Raw genomic sequence first — 23,433 nt, forward strand, 5'->3', positions numbered from 1 at the left:
GGCACTTTGATTGGTCACTACATCTACTTTTCCTGAATTCAAAATTGCAGCCTCAAACAAGGCATTTGTGACAAGGATGTTTCCCGAATTGAAGGTGAAATTTCTCTTTTCTTCCCAAAGGTATGTAAACCTAACCACCACCATTTGTATTTTCACTTCCCACTGAAGCCTACAGGGGCGCATAAGGCAGTTTGAAGACTGTTTTGGGGGTGAAATCTGACAATTTTGATTGGGGGTACGAGTGAAAATGGTAAAAAAAAAAATTAATAGTAGCCGCAATGGGCCATCGATCTCGGACTCTACTATCGCCCGACAATGTCCAAATGTTAAAATAGCAATCCGTCGAGTCCTAGTTACTCGGACTACTTGAATGATGTACCTCAGGTGGCGTATCTAGTAATTTGGAGGCCGTTTTGAGGGTGAAATCTGATGTTTTTGTTGGGCAATGTTGGGTTTTTGGGTCAATGAAACTTGAAAGAATTATGTTGCTCGGCATATAAGGATTAGCTTGGACCCTACTATCACCAGACCATGTCCGAATGTTAAAAAGGCGATAAGTTGGGTCCAAGTTACTTGGACTAAATGCTGGTCTAGGGCTGGAAAAAATGTTGCAACCTGACGCCACTTTTTTCGTCATATATCATCTCAATGAAGGTCATTCATATATGCAAAAATGATGATAAGACATGAATACCTGGGACTGAGAAATATTTCCAATTTTGTTAGGAAATACTTTAAAAAAATTCTTGACTCTCCACAGACTTTGTATGGCTGTGTTCCCTAACGTGGCGCACTTCGAAGCTTACCCAACTTTCCTCGTGTAGTGTTGCCAAACCTCTTTGTTGACAAACCTTAAATTCATGCAGTGAAATACTGGTACTTTTACCTTATTAATGCTTGCTATTTTTAACCTCCGTGAACAATTTCGGTTACTTTCATAAAATTTAAGCCGATATTAAAAAACAGTGGCGTCCGTAAATTGGGCACAAATTGGCGGAGTGTTCCCTAACGTGGCGCACTTAAATAAATCTCGGAAAATTCGAAATTAACATTTAAGAATTTTTTGTAAACTTGATAAATTCTGATAAATCATTATTATTTCTACTTACATACCCAGCCAGATGTTTTTCAGAAAATTATTTTCTTACTTTTCGGGGCATTTTCAAAGGTTTCACTTTGCACTTATTAAATAAAATCGGAAAATCACGCCAAAATAAATTTTTCGTTTAACTTTGTAGCGCGGGTAAATAAACTTGCAATTTATGAACGGGAGTCATGGGAGTGTTTAGAACTTGATGAAATTTCACTTTCTGTGAAATTTCAGTTAAAACTTTTGCTCTACCTAGGCGCTACAGGCGAAAAATCAAAGTGCGCCACGTTAGGGGCCGCGCCACGTTAGGGTACATAGCTCCATGGGTACATCAACAATACACAATCGTACATAGCTGGAGTTACCCAGCCCTGAGTTTTATCATTGGGTTGTCATCTAGGTGACAACCCAATGATAAAACTCAGGGCTGGGTAACTCCAGCTAAATCGTACACAACTTCACAAGTGGCGTCAGGTTGCAACACTTTTTCCCTAGGCCATGGGCGCCGGGCCTACATGATGTCAAAAACCAACAACAATGCAATGAGTTGACTTACAGCCATCCTTGTGTCTTGGTTTCTTATCGGCATAATTACTGGAATCTCGATACTAGACGCCAGCACAACTACATTTACACGGGGAACAGAGCAGAGGATCGGTGCCTAGGCCCCAACGTTAGGCCCCTAGGCCTACCTCCATGGCCTATACAGAGTACTACAGGCCTATGACTATGAAGTATGAGTGTTGTTGACACGGGTACCTAATTAGTGCGGGTATTATTGTTTGAATTGGTGCAATTCAGCGATTTGTTTAAAACCCAGGACTAGACTGCAGGAGTGACGTTATGTACCGCGTGTACGGGTTAAGCACAGTCAGGTGGCCGCACGGTGGCCTTCCGGCCGTAGGTCCGATCCGTCTCAACCTCGTCCCCAGTGCTTACTTTATTTCCAACCTAGTTTCCAATAGTGAGAGAGCAGGTAGTGATGGGCGCGTACTGTTCGACACCCTGGAGACGAGGTTGGATCCGTCTGCCTTTAGCTTTCCTTAGTCCTCCGGTCATATGACTTAGCTATAGCTCTAGCGCCCTCGCGCGGTCGCGCCAGCGAATGATCGAGGGCAGAATCTACGACGGCCGATCACGGACGCAATTAATCAGTGCATGGCACCAAAGATCGAGATCGGACACTGGGTATCTTTTTGTACAGTGACCTATGCATATATGAAACACGATAACGTCATCAAATTGGGCCAAAGGGAAGGGCGCCCCAAGCGTTAGGTAGGTAAACGCATATGAGGCGACGCAGAATCTACACACGTAAGCATCGAGAAAAAGCCGAGGAAAACTACTTTAAAAACATGAAGAAATGAAGAGACGAATAAAGGAAGAAACAAATGAAAGAATAAAGGGGGATAAATGTATAAATGTCAGTGAAAATAGTAACGTTGTTGAGATTTCGCAATACTTATCAATATCAGAGAATACAATTACATAACTGTTATGCGGGGCGGCCAATGCTATCAATAAGACCTCTAGCAGCGACTACATTAAAGTCTACAACTCTCCTGAAGTTGTTCAAATATGGTAACCAGCTTCCTTTTTTTCGCCTTGAAAAAAAAATATTCCGCTTTTTTATTTTGAATTATTAATAAGGGAATAAAGGTGTGCTTGGGAGGTTTTAAACTTGAAGACCGGTTGGAGTCTGGATGGTGATTATACCCGAGCCAAATACCTTTTCGGTCGAGAATTCACAACTTTTCGGTCCAAATGACGTAACAAGTAAAAAAAAAAAAAAAAATTCCAACCATTTTGTTTATTTATTTATTTATTTATTACATTTCTTTACCCAGGGTATGTCCAAACAGTTTAATACATGTACTGGTTTATATTGAGGCCCTGCATACACTACAAAATGTACACACGTGTAAAAAATACATTACATTGCAAAAACAATACAACACAATAAGATAAAATACAAGCATATGGGATTACTGCATGATTGTAAAGCAACTATTATAATATTGTACACCTATTACAAAGAAACATGTACAGTTTGAAACGACATCGCTAACAGACTTTCCTAACGGCCTAAACAAGGATGTCTTTGTTAAACAATTTCACTTAACTTAATGTTTTTCGGAACACCCCTCTAGCTATTTAATGGAGTGCCCAGCTCGCGAGTAAGTCGTATACCCCCCTAAAGCCCCTGTCACATATCCAAGACCAAAGACCAAGACCCCGACAAGACCATGAGATTTAAAAATTTCTTGAAAATCGTGCCAAATACGTAGGAAATGTGGCGCCAAATTTCATCTTCCGAGCTCCAGTCTGCAGACCATCATCAGAAAGTGCTGCGATGTCGTCCCCTAATACTACGACTCCGAAACGACCTCGAACCGAATATAACGTCTTCGTATACGACCTGGATCAGTTAAATCGATTTGTTTTCACGACTGAGTCTCGATCTCGAGATGACATACCCGACAGAGTACCGACAGAGTACGGAAACAACCGATTGAGTAGGTTGGTTTCCTTTCAACCAGATGTTTGAAATAGGCTAAGTAAACAATCCAAAACATTTTCGGGGATTTCAGGACCTAGTGCCCCTTTAAATGATTTTCTTAGTTGAACCCATTGCTCATAACACGAATAGAATGCTCGTATGATCCCCTTCAATTTTTGACGGTACGCTTTAGGTATACATGTCACTAAGACATTACAAGCGCTTACACTAAAGAAAGAATACTGTGAACATACTGTTTAATTTTGTTTTAAAAAAATGTGTTAAGAATAAGCCATAAATAACACGCATGATGAAAAGTGAAAAGATGTGGGGGAAATTGTTGCCTCCCCATCTCTGAATCCTAATTATGTTCCTGTATTATGTACAATAAGCTCATATTAGCCTAATACTGTACACTTTCCAAAAACAGATAGGGACTTTAAGGCGATTTATCCATGTAGCACATAACTGAGTGGTGTTTTTAAAAAAGAGATAATAAACTCCATTAAAATGTTACACATCTGCATTATTTTTCCAAAGAAAAACAAGTTCGGCTTTGCTCATAACATGACATATTGAATCAAATCTGCTTGTTACCTATCTAACGCCGAAGGCGCTCTGTCGCACCTCTGAGCAAGTATTTCCTGTTTCACTTTTCTTTAGCGGATGTCCGATGGCAGCAATATTTACACGTACGACTCAACCTCGTTTGCACAGTGTCGAACAGTACGATCACACCATTGGAAATAAAGTTAACAAAATAATATACCCTGGGGACGAGGTAACGTACGGCCGCCATGCATGCAGCTTTGTTTTTTTCGCTTGGGTCCACTCGTCGTGTGAGCGGTATAGAAAATAGAAGAACAATTTCCATGAGTTTCTGAGCTTGATTTCCCACAGCAAGTACACGGACAAAGACAATGCGCTGGTTCGTCGGCTCAATAACCGACGCTATCACAACAGCAAAACAGCGTAATGTTTTGTTTGTTGTTTACGTCCGAGGTTTGTTATGATTTTGTCACTTTGGTTCTTGTGTATCTTAGTTAGCCCCATAAATGTGGCCTATTTACTGGACTGCCTCCGTAAACATAGGCCACACATCCACATGTACAAAAATCGTGTCGACGGAGCCAAATTTTGATTTTCACATTTAGGCTTAGTTTGTAGGGTTTTTTTGCTTTAGAAGCATACTCACCCTCTTTACAGGCTAATCAGAAAGTGCTGCCTTTTTCAGATGTCTAATTTTTGTGAAATTTCATGTTGAAATTTTGATACGCAAACGTGTAAAAATGAATCTGGAAATTTCACGAAAAATATACATCTGAAAAAGGCAGCACTTTCTGATTAGCCTATAAAGAGGGTGAGTATGCTTCTAAAGCAAAAAAACCCTACAAACTAAGCCTAAATGTGAAAATCAAAATTTGGCTCCGTCGACACGATTTTTGTACATGTGGATGTGTGGCCTATGTTTACGGAGGCAGTCCAGTTAATAGGCCACATTTATGGGGCTAGGGGCCACGCCACGTTAGGGTACATCAACAATACTATCGCAAGCTCTGTAGTACGGCCAGACGCCCAATGCTCCCCTAAACGCTGAACTCTGAGGCCAAAAAAAAAAAGTCTCCGGTTTCTGGTATGCGCGCGCGCCGCCGTAGCCATGCGCGTCGGCAAAATGAAAAAGTTTTTTTTTCAATACAAGATGATGTTTCAAAACCGCCAAACTCACTGGTTTGACTGGAATTCTGCTGCTGCACAATTTTAACGTGTTTTTAGAAGGGGTTATGATCGCGAATAAGATTTATGTGGCCTCTCTTGGACTCCCATATATTTGCACTAAGTTTAGTCGGGCACCATTTGCAGTCATCAGCCGACATTTGAAGCCAAAAAAAAAAAAAAAAACAGGTAAAAAAAAAAAAAAGCCGCGTCGCCGCACCACTTTTGGGGCAAGCTCCATACCAGAAACCGGAAACTTTTTTTTTTTGGCCTAAAAGAATGTTTTTTTTTCCTCTACGACTAGGAACCTTAACTTTGGAAATTTTTGTCCTGGATGAGAAGATAATCTCGATCAAAATCGGTAGCAAAATCGCTACATCAGGCCAAAAAAAAAAAACAATGCAGAATTTCCTTTCGAAGTCAGAGGAGCACTAATCCATACTCAAACACCCAATATTTGGAAGATTTGGGCAAAACCATGGATTTTGTGAGAAATGAATTAATATTTTTCACTGATATCACCCCAGATATTTTGTTTTCTAAAGCAAATTTTGTCACAATTGGACTTGGAATGTGTTGTAGGGTCCCTATGGCATCTTTCTAGCAAGTTTCAAGGAATTTCATTTTTGGGTCAAAATTGAAAAAAAAAGTAAGGGGTTAGGCCAAAAAAAAAAAGTCTCCGGTTTCTGGTATAGTCGTGTTCCCTAACGTGGCGCACTTCGAAGCTTACCCAACTTTCCTCGTGTAGTGTTGCCAAACCTCTTTGTTGATAATCCTCAAATTCATGCAGTGAAATACTGGTACTTATACCTTTTTAATGCTTGCTATTTAACCTCTGTGAACAATTTCGGTTTAATAAAATTTAATCCGAAATGCAAAAACGGTCACGTCCGGAAATTGGGCACAAATTGGCGGAGTGTTCCCTAACGTGGCGCACTTGAAGAAATCTCAGAAAATTCCAAATTAACATTGAAGAATTTCTGTAAACTTGATAAATTCTGATAAAATCATTAATATATTTACTTACAAACCCAGCCAGATGTTTGTCAGAAAATTATTTTCTTATTTTTCGGGGCATTTTCAAAGGGTTCACTTTGCACTTGAAAATAAAATCGGAAAATCACGCCAAATTTTTTTTTTCTTTTAACTTTGTAACGGGTAAATAAACTCACGATTTATGAACGGGAGTGTTTAGAACTTGATGAAATTTCACTTTCTGTGAAATTTCAGTTAAAACTTTTGCTCTAGCTAGGCGCTACAGGCGAAAAATAAAAGTGCGCCACGTTAGGGGCCGCGCCACGTTAGGGTACATCAACAATATGGAGCTTGCCCTAAAAGTGGCTTCAAATGTCGGCTGATGACTGCAAATGGTGCCCGACTAAACGTAGTGCAAATATATGGGAGTCCAGAGAGGCCACATAAATCTTTTTCTCGATCATAACCCCTTCTAAAAACACGTTAAAATTGTGCAGCAGCAGAATTCCAGTCAAACCAGTGAGTTTGGCGGTTTTGAAACATCATCTTGTATTGAAAAAAAAACTTTTTCATTTTGCCGACGCGCATGGCTATGGCGACGCGCGCGCATACCAGAAACCGAAGACTTTTTTTTTTTGGCCTTATCTAAAAATCTAAAAATCTTCATCCATCTGGCCAAAAGATGACTTTCAGTCATCATCTCCCACGAATATCATCCCGAAAATGTTGCTCCATGCGATATCAAAATGGCAGCCGCTTTGTAATATATGCATTATGCGGGCGCACTTGGGCAAGATTATGAATATGCATTCAGTTCATTACGTTTGTCAGGCGCGGGGCGGCTGGCCATACAAACACGAGGTCATGAACTAAAAATGCATATAACTTTGCTCAAGCGCGCCTCACATAATGCATACATTACAACGCGGCCGCCATTTTGAAATTGCATGGAGGAACATTTTCGCGGCAATATTCGTGGGAGATGATGACTGAAAGTCATCTGTTGGCCAGATGGATGAAGATTTTTAGATTAACCCTAACTGCCCAGCCTAATTTACTAGGAACCATACCCATTCTTGCAAATTCCAACACCCACATGGGAAATTGTACACACACACTGTTGGACTTAGTTTCTGGAGGTATGCCGACCCCAGTTTAAAAGACCATCAGTTTAGGGGAACTGTACCTATCCCAACAGATTTAAACAAAACCTGCTATTGAACTTTGATGGGTTAAGTTCCGTTAGGGTTAAAGAACATTTTTTTGAGAAAGGTATGAGTTCCTCTACGACTAGGAACATTAACTTTGGAAATTACTGCCCTGGATGAGAAGATAATCTCGTTCAAAATCGGTAGCAAAATCGCTACATCAGAGTTCAGCGTTTAGGGGAGCACTGGGCGTCTGGCCGTACTACAGAGCTTGCGATAGTATGTACGGCCAGATGCAGTCAGGCTAGTGTGTTCTGTGTTTATGGTGTCGATGTCCATGAAACGTGTACAGTCAGTGCGGGTCATACTAATATTAGTAGGCCTAATAAGCGTCAACACAGCGTCAACACATTCCAGAAGCGTCAACACACCGTCAACGCTTCCAAAACGCATTCTATATTGACAAAAAAAGGCATAAACTGTAAAGTTTAGAGTTAAAGAGATTTTAGGTGGGTCAGAGGTTACACTTCGTTTACGGAAATGGAGATTTTTCTCGCGAAAAAATATCTCTAAGCAGCATGGCCGTTGTCCGCCATCTTGCCTCCGCACGGAGCTTGGACGACATCATTTCAGATATGGGTGTGGAGGTAATGAAATTATGTCGTATGCGGATTCACATGTAACGACCGCCCTCTGTTGATTTATTGTATAATGCTATCCGTTGCGTAATGGTCATGATGGTATGGTCCGCGCTGCCCCTGAGCCAACATGGCCGCCCGATTTTTGAGCTGCACGGAGAGACAATTTTCTTGAACTGAAAATTGCAATTTTCAAACGTTTGACCTATTGATTTTCAGCCACAATTTCATTTTTGCCCATACTGTACGGTTTGAACACTGGTTTTGTCAATTTGAATGCGTTTTGGAGGTGTTGACACTGTGTTGACGCTGTGTTGACACTTCTGTGTGTGTGTTGACTGTGTGCTGACGCTTATTAGTATGACCGGTCATTGCGGGTCCTACTAAACTGCGTCAACAAGCGTCAACGGTCATCAACAAGCATCAACAAATTTTGTATATGCTTTTGAACATTAAAAGTAACATTATATGGTAGAAAAAGCAATAAAGAACATCTTCTGCATATCAATTAAAGTTAAAATTATTTAAAAACTTGTTTTTTTTAATGCGAAATGTACGACAAATTTGTCGATTAGTGTTGGCCGCCATCTTGTTTGGATGGCGCTGTACACTTTGCGCATGCGTAGTATGGCTCTGTACACTTCACGCATGCGTAGTAGGGATAGCTACACGTAAACAAAATGGCAGCCAACACTAATCGACAAATTTGTCGTACATTTCGCGTTAAAAAAAACAAGTTTTTAAATAATTTTAACTTTAACTGATATGCAGAAGATGTTCTTTATTGCTTTTTCTACTATATAAAGCTACTTTAAATGATCAAAAGCATATACAAAATTTGTTGATGCTTGTTGACGACCGTTGACGCTTGTTGACGCTTGTTGACGCTTGTTGACGCAGTTTAGTAGGACCGGTCAGTGCGACGGATTACAGTCTACTCAACCGTTTGCCAACTCGACTCAATTACTCGACTGTTTACCAACTCGATCGTCGTACCAATTCGACCGTTGACCAACTCGTCCGTTGACATGGTTGACCAACTCGACTTCACTTTTGAGTCATCTCGACCGTTTGCCAACTCGACTATTTTCCAACTCGTCCATTGTACTCGACATTAGCCCCATAAATGTGGCCAATTTACTGGACTAGGCCTACCTCCGTAAATAAAGGCCACACTCCCACCATGTACAAAAACATGTCGAACTTTGTCAAATTTTGATTTTCACATTAATTTTAGGCTTAGTTTGTAGTATATTTTTGCTTTAGAAGCATACTCACCCACTGTATAGGCTAATCAGAAGTGCTGCCTTTTTCAGATGTCTAATTTTCGTGCAATTTCATGTTGAAATTTTGATACGCAAACGTGTGCAAACGAATCTGGAAATTTCGCGAAAAATAGACATCTTAAAAAGGCAGCACTTTCTGATTAGCCTATACAGAGGGTGAGTATGCTTCTAAAGCAAAAAAACCTACAAACTAAGCCTAAATGTGAAAATCAAAATTTGACAAAGTTCGACATGTTTTTGTACATGGTGGAAGTGTGGCCTATATTTACAGAGTTAGTCCAGTAAATTGGCCACATTTATGGGGCTAACTCGACATAAACCTTGGGCACGTTGGGTTGCGTGATTTGATTTTCAGTGTGCATACTTCTCTTTCATTAATAGCCCGAGTTCGTCCCGGCTTTTCTGAACGATATTGCATCATTTGATTTTGCATCAAATCATTTTGCATCTATTAAGTACTTGTCACTTCATTTTCTGGAAAAAAATTCCATACTGGGCCACCACTCAGAGCTCCTGCACAAAGTCTATGGGCTGTGACAGAACATTTTTAAAGTATTATCAAAGATTTTTTCTAAGGCCTAAACAGTGTTTCTTCATCAGATTTACAACTTTTGGTACTTTTCAGGTCATATTAAGGAATATGAGTGGTGGCCCAGTATGGAATTTTTTCCCATTTTCCTTTTCTCTAACAAAAAAATTAGGTAAATAATTATACATGTCTGGCATGCTGAAACAGCGATTACGCGTACGCATGTGTTGCATGTTGCTGCGTTGTGCGAACTGTATGTTGCCCGTGTGTCACAGGTCGTCTGACTTTGTCTGGTCGCGATCATGTGGCCTGGACACAGCTGTGACCTCGTGCGGTGAACTGGAAAAGAAAACCATAACTTTCTTGGTAAGGAGAAATAAAAATCTGATTCAAAAATTAAATTGTTGTTTATTTAATAAGGTTTCCAATGATATTTTAAACATTTTTTTCAGTTTCGAAAACTTAGAGTTATACTTATAAAAATAAACATAATTTGACACTACACAATAAATGACTGAATGTTTCACTGGATTTTGCCAATTATGTTGTTATATTTCCAAAATGCAAGCTCGTATAAAAATGATTTAAAATTTATTTATTAGTTCGACAACGGTCGAGTTGACTTCTCCAGTTGAACGCACAATGGTCGAGTTGACAGCGGACGAGTTGACTTAAGTTTTACAATTGAACGCACAACGGTCGAGTTGGCAAACGGTCGAGTTGACCTGACACCAGTGCGACAGTCCTGGTGTTACTTTAGCTGGAGTTACCTAAGCCCTGTATATCGTTGGGTTGTCATATAGGACTGGAGGAAATCGCCAACATTGACTAGCAGTTATGAAAATTGAATTCGAAAATGTGCCATTTTGTCCCCATAACACACTAATTCCACCTGGGACTCGCCCAAACCTTGCTCGGCATAACCACTAGTCACTACACAGGTCCTTGAAGAAAATAATGATCCACGATGAAGATTCAGCCTACAATTACCCTAGAGGAGAAAAGGTCCCAAAAAACTGGTAAAGAGAATGCGATGCGATGCGAGGGTGCAGCCTAGCCTACACCAACTCTGGACTTGATCGCGGTCCTCCACTCATCCCTCTCCAGCATTAGGGTCCTCAGCTCCCCTGTGTCACTGAGACCAACACCCCGTCGCAGCGTGTCGATATACGTGGCTCGTCTCTGCCCCCTCCTGGCAGTTCCATGAGTCTGCTCCCACCGGATGGTGTTGTGGGCTGCTAGCTCCAGGTGGCGGATGCAGTGGCCTGCCAGAGCCATCCTCCTCTCCCTGATCTCGCTGAGATGTGTGGGAGGCCTCCATAAAGGTCGATGTTCCTGATGTGGTCTCTCCAGGAGACATTCAGAGCCATGGGCAGCATCCTGGTGTAGACGCAATCAAGCGATTTCTCCTGCTTTACAGTTAGGGTCCATGATTTAGCACCATAAAGCAGTACTGACTCAACCGTCGCTACAAAGAGTCGCCTCTTGAGATCGTCACTGAGCTGGGCTTTCCACACCTTCCTCATTGAGTGGGCCGCACTCCATGCCAGAGCCCTCCTGACCTTCAGCTCCTTCTCTGTTGAGGCGATGTAGGACCCAAGACACTTAAAGTCCTCCACTACCTCGACCACTGATCCATCGCCAGTGGCGACTGTTGTGTCCTCAATATTGAAGGCTAGCACCTTTGTCTTTTTGGCATTAATATGGAGGCCGATCTTTATGCACTCAGATTCTACCACAAGAAGCAACACCCGAGCTTTTTCTGCTGTGTCAGATATGAGGCCAATATCATTAGCGAAGTCGAGGTCAGTCATCATGACAGGGCCAACCCGCCTGCTTCTCCTAGGTGTGAGTGTGAAGCCCAGCTCCTCTTCCTTGCCGTCAATTGTGGCAACAGATGCTGATTTGTTTGTCCTAAGAATAAATCAGTCCTTTTTTACATCACAACTTATCATATTGTTGTGATTCCTAACGATTAGTCTGAGATGTGTGGGATCACGTCGGATTCCAACGAAAGAGTTCACTCGCTCACGCACGGCCCGCCGGCCGGCCAGCGCGGCAGTGTATATCGCCAGCGCTCGGTAGCGAACCTCGGTATCTTTTCGTGGGATGTGCTTCCACTGTTCGTTTAAAAAAATGATTTGCCTCAGGTAACAATAATTCGTTTCAGCAACAGATCTTATTTTATACCAGTACATTTAATACACAAGTAGTGAGAAAACCTTGGGTAGTTTTTTTTTTGTCACGAAAAATGTGAAGCGTATCGATAGCATATCGGTTAACTTCAAGCGTATCGGATTTTTTTCGAAGCGTATCTGCCCGATATCCTATTGTATGCCTGGCTAGAAGCCTGCTTTGCACAGTGTCGAAGGCCTTGCAGAAATCAATAAAGGTGAGCACTGCAGGTAGGCTTCGCTCTTTCACTCCCTCTAGTATTTTCCTTAGCGCCACTATCTGTTGAGCTGTGGTGCGCTTCTGCCGGAAGCCGTTCTGTGACGTTCTGAGCAAAGGATCTAGAGTGGGTCTGAGTCGGTTTAGCAGCATCCTGTTGTAGATCTTAGCAAGAAGGGGACTTAGACTGATGCCCCGATAGTTGTCCGTCTTGGTGAGGTCCCCAGACTTGGGAATTGGGATGATATTGATGATACTCTAGAGCGCTGGTAGTGCTTCAGTATCATATGCTCTATTTATAAAATTTAGAGCGATGTCATCCACGGGGACATGTTTCAGGACTTCTGGGGTTACTCGGTCCTCACCACAGCACTTGCCACACTTGATGCTGTTCTTGGCCTTCAGGTATTCTTCCATGGAGAATGGATCGTCAGATATAGGGAGTTCTTGGAAGACCTGGGAGATAGGCTCGTCCTCGTTGTAATACAAATGAGAAAGATAGTTAAAGGGAATGTACATCATTGGCTTTTGCTGTTATTTTCAGAAATGAAATATTTGAGGGGTTAGTATAAAAGATAAATTATTGTTACACTGACATGTTTAAAGTTTTGTGTTTGAAAATGCTGGGAAAAACCAAGAAAAACAAAACTGTTCAAGTAGTCTGGTTCCCTGACTCCACTAAAGATGAAATGGATCAATTTATAGATGCCGGAAATTGCAAGGTAATAGAACCTGTCCAGCTGGCCTGCACCCGTTCATGAACATGTAATCAATAGCAAACAAAACAACAAAAAAATTGGTAAATTTGGAGCAGTAGTTGAAAGATAGTTAGGTTTTTCCAACGGTGGTCGGCCGACCACCGTTGAAAATTTATACAAAATACCACTTTTTTTGAAAATGACTTCAAACCTGGTGCCATAATTTTACAGGATGCTTTAGACTGTCATTTACCTACATCCTAGAAAGGTATTTTGTAAAAAATGGGTAGTTTTGTTTTTCGATGTTTGCAAATGTTGTATATTTCCTTTAACCATGTTAACCCGGATAGATCTACACATTCGTGGCATTCCATAAGACCCCTTAAAATGTTCCCAACAAACGGTAATTTTGAAAAACGAACAAAATATTCTGATCAACTTACCGCTCACAATTAAATATGTCTGCCGAGTTGTGCCATCCATTTCTTGGCTTATCCGTTGAGGCAGTGTGTGACGTCACTATCGAAGAAAAACAAATCACGCTTAATCAATGACTGTTTCGTGTAATTGTATGTGCCCCGCGCAAAAAGCCCATACTGTCACAGGGCGCGGGGCACATATCACTACACGAAACAGTCGTTGATTAAGTGCGACTTGCTTTTCTTCAATAGTGACGTCACATACGCCCTCAGCGGATCAGCAAAAAAATGGATGGCACAACTTGGCAGACACATTTAATTGTGAGCGGTAAGTTATCAGAATGTTTTGTTCTTTTTTCAAAATTACCGCTTGTTGGGAACAATTTATGGGGTCTTATGGAATATCATGAATATGTAGGTAGATCTATCCGGGGTAACTGTCTTTCTCATTTGAATTGTCTTTAGCAGTTTGGGGGGCATTTTGTCCTCTGGGGTATGCAAAAAAATGCATACCGTGTGTCAGTAAATGTGTAGTCAAGTACGCCTATTCGGAGGAGCGTTATTACAGAGGGTACCGTAGTTGCAACGCTCCACTCCATAGACCGAGAGCTTGTGATACTCTGGCCATACTACAGAGCTTGTGTATGGCCAGAGGCATTCAGGCTACCCATGATCCAACATGTACAGTTCGGCAAAATATCCATTTGTTTTGTAACTGGCCTAAAGGAACATAAAGGAGGGGCGTAAACAGTGGTAAAGGCGAAATTCTGGTTTCCTGTGGAACATAGTCAACAGTTATCGTTTTTCTTCAGTGTTGGTAGTGTATGGAAGTGTATATTTAGCCGGCTGGTTTAGCCGGCTTTCTTTCAGTAAACGATATTTTGCCTGCTAGATTGTACATGTGTACAGCGCATTATAAAAGGTATTCCTCCACTGTTGTGCAGCACCTGATGACCTAGTGGATAAGGGCATACATGTAAGTGGATAAGGAGGAATTTTACCATGAAATGGTGTCACTCGGACCATGAAAGTCCAATCGTGTGTGTGTGTACAGCCGTGCTGTATAAACAGTGATCTGGAACTGTCACACTGATTGTAGTAATCCAGACGCCACTTCTTTGGTTGTGTTACTTACCTTGGGTGGCATTAGTGGCTTGTGCGTAAAGCGCTCGCCTCTCGCCAAGGTGACCACGGTTCGAATCCTGGCCTTGGATCACATGTGAGTAGAGTTGTGCGTTGGTTCTCTCCTGTGCCACGAGGGTTTTTCTCCGGGCCCTCCGGTTTTCCTCCCTCCGGAAAAATCAAACACTTCCGATCTCAGGCTGTGCTCCGTGGTCATATATGGGTCGATGTGGCCGGCAGCCATAGGCGCCTTTACGTGCCAGCGGCCCGACTACGTTGTAGCCGCGTCCTTCGCAATTCAGCATACCAGCTGCGAGTAAGGATGATTAGCCTCCCAAATTATTATTATTATTATTATTATTACCTCCGGTTCAGACAAGCATTCTAGAGTCGTGCCGAACCAAATTTAAGGCAAGATTTGAATAAAGTACATGAAAAGTTCAACCTCTAAAAAATTAGGAGCGACTAGACACGCCAGATGGCGAAAGATCTAGCTTGAAATTTCCAGCTTAGGCCCCCCCAAAAAAGAGTTCTGCTTACGGTTTACTGACCTACCCTATTTTTACGGCTGCGACCCTAAAGTTTTTATAGGCACGTTAAATAAACGTCAAAAACCCTTGTAATTTGCTTGCCAACTTACATTTGCTATTTTTGAAAAGAAAACTCTGTTGTTTTTACAAGTTGTCTATGCGATTCGCTATCGCGGTGATGAAAACACGTACGTTATGCTCAATGCAGCAATGCTGTACTGGTTCCCGCTGCGCCGCGCACTATATACAAGGGCCAAAGAATGCATGATGGAAATGAGGCAACCAGTCTATGCATATGGCCAACCAACATAGAGTAACACTGCAGAGTGCACTGCAGTTACAGGTCGGATCTGACATCGTAAAAATGCCAAGTAAACATCATGACTAGTGTTGTGCAGTGATGTGCACGGCCTGAATTTGCTATTATTTTGAAGAATTATCGACCGTAAATATTTTTGACATTAAATTAAATTGCGGCCTACATGTGTACCTTTTACCGTATTTTTGAAAGGCATGTACGTGACTGTGACCATTCAGCCCTGGTATGACAAGGGCCCTCAGGTACCTCGTTCGGTTGAGAGCCAGTCCTGTCTTCAGCCCAGTCTCGTCCGGTACATGGTCCTGTCTGACCAGAAGTTTTGAAGTCAGTCAGGCACATCAATTTATTGCCCTTCAGAGAACATCCAGAGCAGAACAATAGCAGACATACCGGATTAAAGATAAAATCCTTCCAAACGCCTTGGTAATTTACGGTCCCATTGTGTGTGAAACCACAAGGCAGGGGTTTTGATCTGTGCCGATGAAAGTGTTCTATTGTTTCGCGCTGAGAAATGAAAACCACAAGCAGGTTTCTTCTGGGATATAATATTACATGTGTAAATACTTGCAAACAATAGACCCCAGGATAGAGGAGTTCCTGATTAGCAACCGGACCAGCTCCTAGGCCGGTAGCTTGGATGGTACGAAAGGGCTTCTTGGGAGGGGACGAGTTTACAGGGGGGCCCTTTTCATACCGGGGCTGAATGGTCACGGGCCCTAATCAGAAGCAGAACTATTTTATTTATTTTTTTGCCTTAATACTAGGCTCATGACATGGGGAGTTTTGCCAGTAGAGCCGCGATTACTTCCGTGACTTGGACAGTGATGTTCGTTCAAATTACAAGCAAAAACTCAGCTAAGACAGCAGATTTATCCTTTATGCAGCAAAGGATCCACTCAAAATGCCATGTTAACTCTTTTATCGGACTGCAAAAATGTAGAATTTTATTTTACATATGCATATGTTTGCCATTAAAAATATCCTTTCGCATTCGTTTGTTGCAGGTGATGATGATGCCTCAACTCAGATGGATACCACGTGGGAGGACCAAGAAATATCTCAGCTGTGTGAAGACTCTGGCATGGTGGCAGTCAAATTTAATGCAGATAGGTAGGAGAAGTGGGCTTCACACAGACTGAAAAGAATAGCTTGTACAAGTAATGTGATGCATACCGTCCAAAAGCTGTTGTTTAATTTCCTGTATGTGCATGTACGTGCGTCTTAGAGACTTGGTACTAGATGGCCAGTGCTGCTGGTGTAAGGGAAAATGCAAAGGTTTAATAATTCAGTTCAACTTCTGTTGTTTCAATTATGATTATGTTCCAAATCAATATTTTGGAACTGCAGTTTACAAAATAGCCTAAGGGAGTTCATATGGCATGTATCAATTTTGTTTCAGTCTCCATTTCAAGCCCAGAAGCTTCTGAATTTAAGAGAACAGTCGCACATGTATGCATATGTGTCACCATAGATCACCTTTATTGTCCACCTTACATAGGTAGATTATAAAGGCCAATTTAAACATACGCGGCTTTGTCGCAAGATAATGTTTCTCATTTGCACACAAACAAATGAGTGTTTTTACATTTACGCGACAAAGTCGTACGACTTTTTGGAATCAAATTCAAAAGGGATTTTGTCGCGCGACACAAAACGTAGCATACATATTTCACATGGACCCCTGCTCCTGAAAAGGATTTTTGTAAAAGATTGTGTGACATTGTTCACACATTAGCATATTTGTTCACACAAGCATCTACGACATTGCCATGCTACAAAGTCATTCATTGCCTCAAAATCTTGTATGTGTAAATAGGCCTTAAAGGTGATAACATGAAATGGTCCACCTTACTAACACATGTATTGGTGTCGTTTTCTTCTCCTCTAGTGATGAATTCAAGCAGTTTTCACAGTACTGTATCCTTTGAAGTTGCAGTGTATCAATGACGGTACCGTATGGATATGCATGTAGTTGTGAAACCAAGTGAAGTCTTTTAATATTTTGTTATATCAATGGGAAGTTCTTAGGTAATGTTCATCAATATTCATTCATGAGTGCATTCACTGGTGTACATTACACATCAAAGTCTACAATTATAGAGAGTGGCAGTAGCCACTGAGGCTTATTAGACTTTAGAAACCCATGTTAGGGGTCTCTGCCCTACCATGGTGAACATATATTTATTATTTTCATATCACTTTTCAGATGTGCACGTCAAACCCTAACTTGCCTTAGACATGTACAGTCAGTGCTTGTGAGTTACAACTCCAAAAATCAATTTTTATTTTAAATAGCCAGTTTTCTAGCAATGCAAAAGTTATTGACTTTGGAATGAGACATTCAAAAAAGGAATCCACCCATAATTTGTTATGGACTAATCACTTCGCAAATTTCAAATTATTTGTGGCTTGACAATAATTCAGTTCCCCCATGTACAGTAGACTGGTTCCTGCCCTCCTTTCTGGATTGATAACTGGGAACCAGTCTGATTGCATAGCAGATCAAGCAACCCAAAATAGACCCCTTTTTTCAGAGGGTTATTCGCACAACATACATGATGAAACTTTGTTCCCAAGGACAGACACACAAACATGACAAAAATGTGTTATATGTTGATTTTAAACATTTTGACTGTCAGGTGTCAGAGGGTTAATAGATAAACGCAGATGAGATAAGCACCAATGCTAATTACGTTATGTATTCCTTAACCAGAAACTCTTGATCCTAAAGATCCAGTGAAATGTGTTCCCTGTGTCTCCTTTATCTCTGGCTCGACTGGGGAACCCATAGAGGGTACTGATGGTTACATCAACTCTAGTGAGTTCAAACAGAGAATTCAAAAAGTCCTAGAGGTAAGTGGAATCTGTACCATAAGACACTGCTTTAATATTGTATTTGACTGCCTCTTTATATCAGTCACGATTTCATTGTACATGTACGCAGGTTTTCAGGTCAAAAGGTTAGCAGGTAGAGGGAGAAAATTGCAACACATAGGGGTGCCCATAAATTGATGTAACCAACATCACCAAGCATTTTTCATGAAACCGTGACCATAGAGAAAGGTCTCTATGCCGTGACAGAGACCAAAGAAAAAAAAAACTTTTAATTAAAAAGAATTTATTTCAAAGTAGGTGATATCATTTTCAAATAACGTCAGAAAACTGGTTCTGAACAGGAACAGACTTTAGTGAAATTTAATTAACTTACTGTGTTTACCCCTTTGAACTGATAGAGAGGCATTAGTAAAGACGCATATAGGCATTGTGACCGGGTTGAACTTGTTACCCTGGTTCACAATCACAGTCAATTTTCACAATTGTTTAAATGGTGTGGAGTTTAACACTCTTTTCATAAGTCACTGTGCCTAATGATTACTAACCTAGACAGGTTTCAACTACCACATTTTTTATTTAGGATCAATGAACTGATTTTTCAGCACGTGTCCCCGACTGCAGGCAGTGTTAGTAGATAAGCAATAATATTTGTTGAGCAGGCTCTCCTTTATACATTGTACATGTACATGTACCTTTTTCTGTGCACATTATCACAGTACATGTACATGTACATTAGGAGTCCTCAGTTACTGTGATAGAGCAAACTAATTTTAAACTAAGGGCCGCGTTTCAATTTGGATGAACTGAAGCCGGTGGACTAATTGGCATACAGGGACTATTAGAGCAGTTCTGGAGTGTTTGTATGAATTCGTATAGTCTTCCACTTGAGTTGCCCTAAATTTTGTTGTTTGCATGCTCTGTGATAATACAATAAATATAAATTAGGCGAGTCATAATTTAAAGTTGTTTTGTTGTGCGTGTGAGTCCAAGTTATTGCGGGGGAAAAAGGCTAATGTAACAGGACAAAAAGGGCTTTTCATGTGTTTAGGTTTTCTTCAGCTACTACAACCTTGTCTCCCCCCCCCCCCCACAAAAAAAAGTTTTTTCCCATGCAGAAAGAACAGTTGTTGAACGAATGAAGCATCTGTCTGTATGTCCAGTGTAAATGAGATGCTCAAAGAAAGAAAGTTATTATTGAAGGATATTTTAATTAAAACTTTGGTATAACTCTGTATAGCTTTTGATGTTTCTCAAAGCTTGTAAACCAATAACATACATCAATTGTAATATTCCCTGCAAATTCTTTATTTGTAGAGGACAAAGCAAGCCTCGTCCACAACTCCATCAACCCGGGCTCCAGCTAGTACCTCAAGCCCAGCTACGGTGGCATCAGACTCCTCCACCAGTCCCCAAACATCTACTGTTTCTCAAGCTTCACCTACTCTGCAAGCCTCAGCTACAGCTGCTAGTCAAGACCAGAAAAAGGAACTCAGTAAATTGGAGAAGGCAGCTAGACTGAGACAGAAGATGGAGGAAATCCACCAACGCAAGGAGGCTGAGAAGGAAGAGGTACAATATTTTACGTCTTGAGGATAAAAGGCCATTCTTTGTCCGAAAACATTGTTTTTCTTATGGTAACCTACCAACCTGGCTTTTTGTAGTAGCCAAATTGCCAAAAATGTTCAAGTATATTTTAAAATTAAAAGACGGTTTCCTAGGCTAGATGCAAGTTTTTGTGTGGGCATGGTTTATTGTTTTAAGTCAATGTTAGCATTCCGCCATCATTTTAAGCCACATGTTGTGCCACGATTGTGCCATCAATGTATGTGCAGATCAAACGACAGCGATTCATTGTATCAAGTGTATCAATCCTGCAATGCTACAACTGTCGGATAGTTTTAGCACAACATATATTTTGCACAACAAAATTAATCAAAACTTGCACCATCCAATTATCTTCTCATTTGAGGTTGACAGGAAATTTAAGTCACTTTTTATACATGTACATGTATGCAGTCATACAACGGCTCTGCTAACCATATTTCAGAGTGCGGTGAATTAAGCAACACGTCCATGCAACAGCTGCAATTAGAAAAAATTAGAGTGCCCAAATGTTACAAATTCAATTTTAACCCTAACCTCTGCAACTCCATCAAAATCCATCCCCCACTTTAGTGGATTTTGGGAGACTTGGTCCTGCAGGTCCGGTTTGATTAAATATTGATGGAGTATAATGGATTTGGGCCTGGAGGCCTAAAGTAAAACATGCATTGGAAGCAGTGTGATTGATGGATTTTGGCGCCCTTGGTCCAGTACTGAGTAGAAGACTGTAGGAAGTTATAGTTAATGCTTGAAATAAAGACATAATTGAAGAACTTTTTTTACTTGCTGAAATCTTTAGTGTGAATTGTTTCAAAAATGATGGAGTGACATTATTCATTCAGTAGTTGGCAGTAAGCTATGTGGTTACCGGTGTTTATATTGTGCCAGTTATCTTTGTCTACACAACTTGTGGGTCATGTCGAGGAAAAATTGAGTCACGATTGATATAAAAGAAGAAATACTAAAAACGTATCTTTATGAGCGTTTTAGTTGTCCAAAGGTTGTTGAGAGCATTTTGAGTATTAAAGACAAACTAGGAAATGTGACCACGCTTTCTGCATATGCAACTCAATTTTAATTTCAACATTTGCATGTGCAGTGCGTAAAACTTTCAAAATCCATGCTAAAAGGCAGCAATAGTCCGGTGTGGCAGGGTTTATTCTGGTACGTGTTGGGTCCTGCAATGACCTTTTGAAAATGGTTTATTGTGCTTGACAATTAACAGATGAACATGTAGACCCCTAGCAACTCGCTTTTAAAGTCCAATTTGCTGCCAAACCTGAACTAATTTCAAATAAAAAAGTTTCCAAACCAAATCCAAACCAAGCCTGAACCGAATTTATTCAACAGAATTAATTCAACTGGTAAATACAACTATAAAACACGCTTTATTTTATGGGAAATTTAGGGGGGGGGTTACTTTTTAATGTGAGAAGGCCACACAGCAACATCTACTGGTCCTGCACATACATACCGGTATATGGTGTTATACTTTAACAGTTGATCCTTGGTTGTGTGTTGATGTAGGAGCTTAAAAAGAAAGAGATAGACAGAAGAAAGGTTGGCCAAGCTGTGCAGAAATCCATGCAGGAACGATCGGACCAGGAGGCCAGACGGGTTGCACAAGAACTGCGCAAAGAGAAGGAAGAGGAACGGCTAGCTAAGGAGCGAGTCCGTGAACAGATAGCGAGGGATCGGGCTGAGAAACAGTCACGCTACGAAAGTAACAAACGAGAGAGAGAGAAGAGCCAGGTAGCTGCTCAGGAGGCAGCGCAAGCAGCCAATCAAGCTCCAAAGAGGAAAATCAATATGTGAGTTATACCACTTGAATTTTGACTGTTGGCAGTTCGTAAGGCAAAAAAAAAAGTCTCCGGTTTCTGGTATGGAGCTTGCCCCAATAGCTCTGTGGCGACGCAGGTTTTTTTTGTGTTTCCCGTACTTTTTTTCTTCAAATGTCGGGTGATGATGTTGCAGCTGACCTATGCTTCGATCCCCTTAAAACTCTTAAAAATATCCTTCAGGTTGGAGATTGAGATGACCTCAGTAAGGCCATAAGGCTTGAGAATTCTGCACCCACTTATACGATCTCGACCAACACCAACATTCATTGGGAAATTTGGATAGTCAAGACTAAATCAGAGAAAATGGTAACATCAGACCATACAGCGACATCGTGCATGTGCTGCCAGGCTGGTGATTAGTCTGCTCCCATACATGTTTTGCTAATTAAAAACATTTACAAGTTCCAGATACACGACCATCACTCCCTCAGTCTGGCTTCCAGACACACAATTACAAAATTCCAAAACTGTCTACAATTGGTGCCTGACTAAATTTAGTGCAAACTATATGGGAGCCCAGAGAGGCCACATAAAGCTTATACTTGATCATAACCCTATCTAAAAACACGTTAAAATTGTGCAGCAGCAGGATTCCAGTCAAACCAGTGAGTTTGGTGGTTTTGAGACATCATCTTACAGTGAAAAAAAACCTGTTTAATTTTCCCGACGCGCATGGCTGTGATGATGAGCGCACTGACCAGAAACCAGAGATTTTGTTTTTGGCATAAGCTAATAGTGGCTCTTGTTTTTTCTTTTTTTCTTTTTCATGTTTCCCTCTGGGATTGTAACACCTCACCCACAGATTCCGTCTTCATTGGCAGAGAGCTTGTCACATGGTATTTTGCTATATGCTAAGTTTTTAACGTGCGTAGCCAATATCCATGCTACACACCCGTTCAGGATGAAACTTGACAATGCATAACGTGTGAGCTGCATTGCAAATGCCATCATAATGACATGATTGTTTTGAAGATTTCAGACATTTTGTCTTGGAATTCACTGCTTTTCACAGGCAGAGTTTCTGGCTCAAGCATGATGTGTATTATAATGTTAAGTGCAAACAGTGAAGTGGGGGTGATCTGATATGAATAGTGCACTGCTGGCCTTCAGAGGCCCATGCAGAGTTCTTGACTTTGTTTTAGCAATTCATTGGAAGCCATCCATGATGTAAAGCTGGGCATCATAACAGGCTTGGCATGACAGTGACTAACGACAAAGTGTGGCTTGTGTTGAGCAGTGCTACAGGAAAACAAAGGGAGCAACTGTGTCCTCTCATTAAAGGATGGTACATTGTGCATACATGTACATGTACGTGTCCAGTGAGATGACTGTCTGTTCTAAACACATTGAGTATAGGTTGATTGTACCAAATCCATCAAACTTCATCATTTTGGACCTGTTTGAGTTTGGCTCATCCAGTACTGTTTGGCGGGTTCAGTGGTGTAGCCCACTGTGACTGCAGCTGTTGGACTTGAGCCTAAAGCCTTGGGAGTTTGTGTTAAGTGGGGCTTGAATAGTGCTGTAACTGACCCTCAAAGTTCGGTTCGGTTCGGTTGCGGTTCAATTTTTTTTCCTCCGAACTTCGGTTCGGTTCGACTTAGGAAGTGCATATAATGTACATGTCCATGGTACAATGAGATAGGCCATTTTCCCTGTTCGAAAAAACATGTGTGTACCACGCATGTCTGACAAATAGGTACCACAATTTCCACATGGTATACAACACAAGTTGAAGAAGTGTGTAAACAAAATACCATAATCATTTGAGTTTATGACGTTGAGAAATGAACATCGTAA

At 41.1% G+C, this 23,433-nt stretch overlaps 2 protein-coding genes across 4 annotated transcripts in view; one reads left to right on the plus strand and one right to left on the minus strand.

Annotated features, from left to right (window-relative positions):
• LOC119720141 (stAR-related lipid transfer protein 3-like) overlaps nucleotides 1-2,036 on the minus strand; it is a 38,996-nt gene extending 36,960 nt beyond the window's left edge. Inside the window, exon 1 of the mRNA XM_038189698.1 lies at nucleotides 1,647-2,036. Coding sequence (XP_038045626.1) covers nucleotides 1,647-1,679 — 33 coding nt within the window. The 5' untranslated portion in view covers nucleotides 1,680-2,036. The remainder of the gene's footprint in view (nucleotides 1-1,646) is intronic.
• A 2,312-nt stretch (nucleotides 2,037-4,348) lies between these two features.
• Nucleotides 4,349-23,433, plus strand: part of LOC119719922 (UBX domain-containing protein 4-like) — a 44,802-nt gene continuing 25,717 nt past the window's right edge. The window contains exons 1-6 of one of the 3 annotated variants that reach the window (XM_038189396.1): nucleotides 4,349-4,592; nucleotides 16,363-16,468; nucleotides 17,247-17,275; nucleotides 18,090-18,211; nucleotides 19,508-19,762; nucleotides 21,323-21,606. In XM_038189396.1, coding sequence (XP_038045324.1) covers nucleotides 4,511-4,592; nucleotides 16,363-16,468; nucleotides 17,247-17,275; nucleotides 18,090-18,211; nucleotides 19,508-19,762; nucleotides 21,323-21,606 — 878 coding nt within the window. In that variant the 5' untranslated portion in view covers nucleotides 4,349-4,510. The remainder of the gene's footprint in view (nucleotides 4,593-16,362; nucleotides 16,469-17,246; nucleotides 17,276-18,089; nucleotides 18,212-19,507; nucleotides 19,763-21,322; nucleotides 21,607-23,433) is intronic. The other 2 variants (XM_038189397.1, XM_038189398.1) reach the window with 2 other exon arrangements.

The sequence above is a fragment of the Patiria miniata genome, unplaced genomic scaffold, assembly GCF_015706575.1.
Source record: "Patiria miniata isolate m_02_andy unplaced genomic scaffold, ASM1570657v1 HiC_scaffold_9, whole genome shotgun sequence".
Taxonomy (NCBI): domain Eukaryota; kingdom Metazoa; phylum Echinodermata; class Asteroidea; order Valvatida; family Asterinidae; genus Patiria; species Patiria miniata.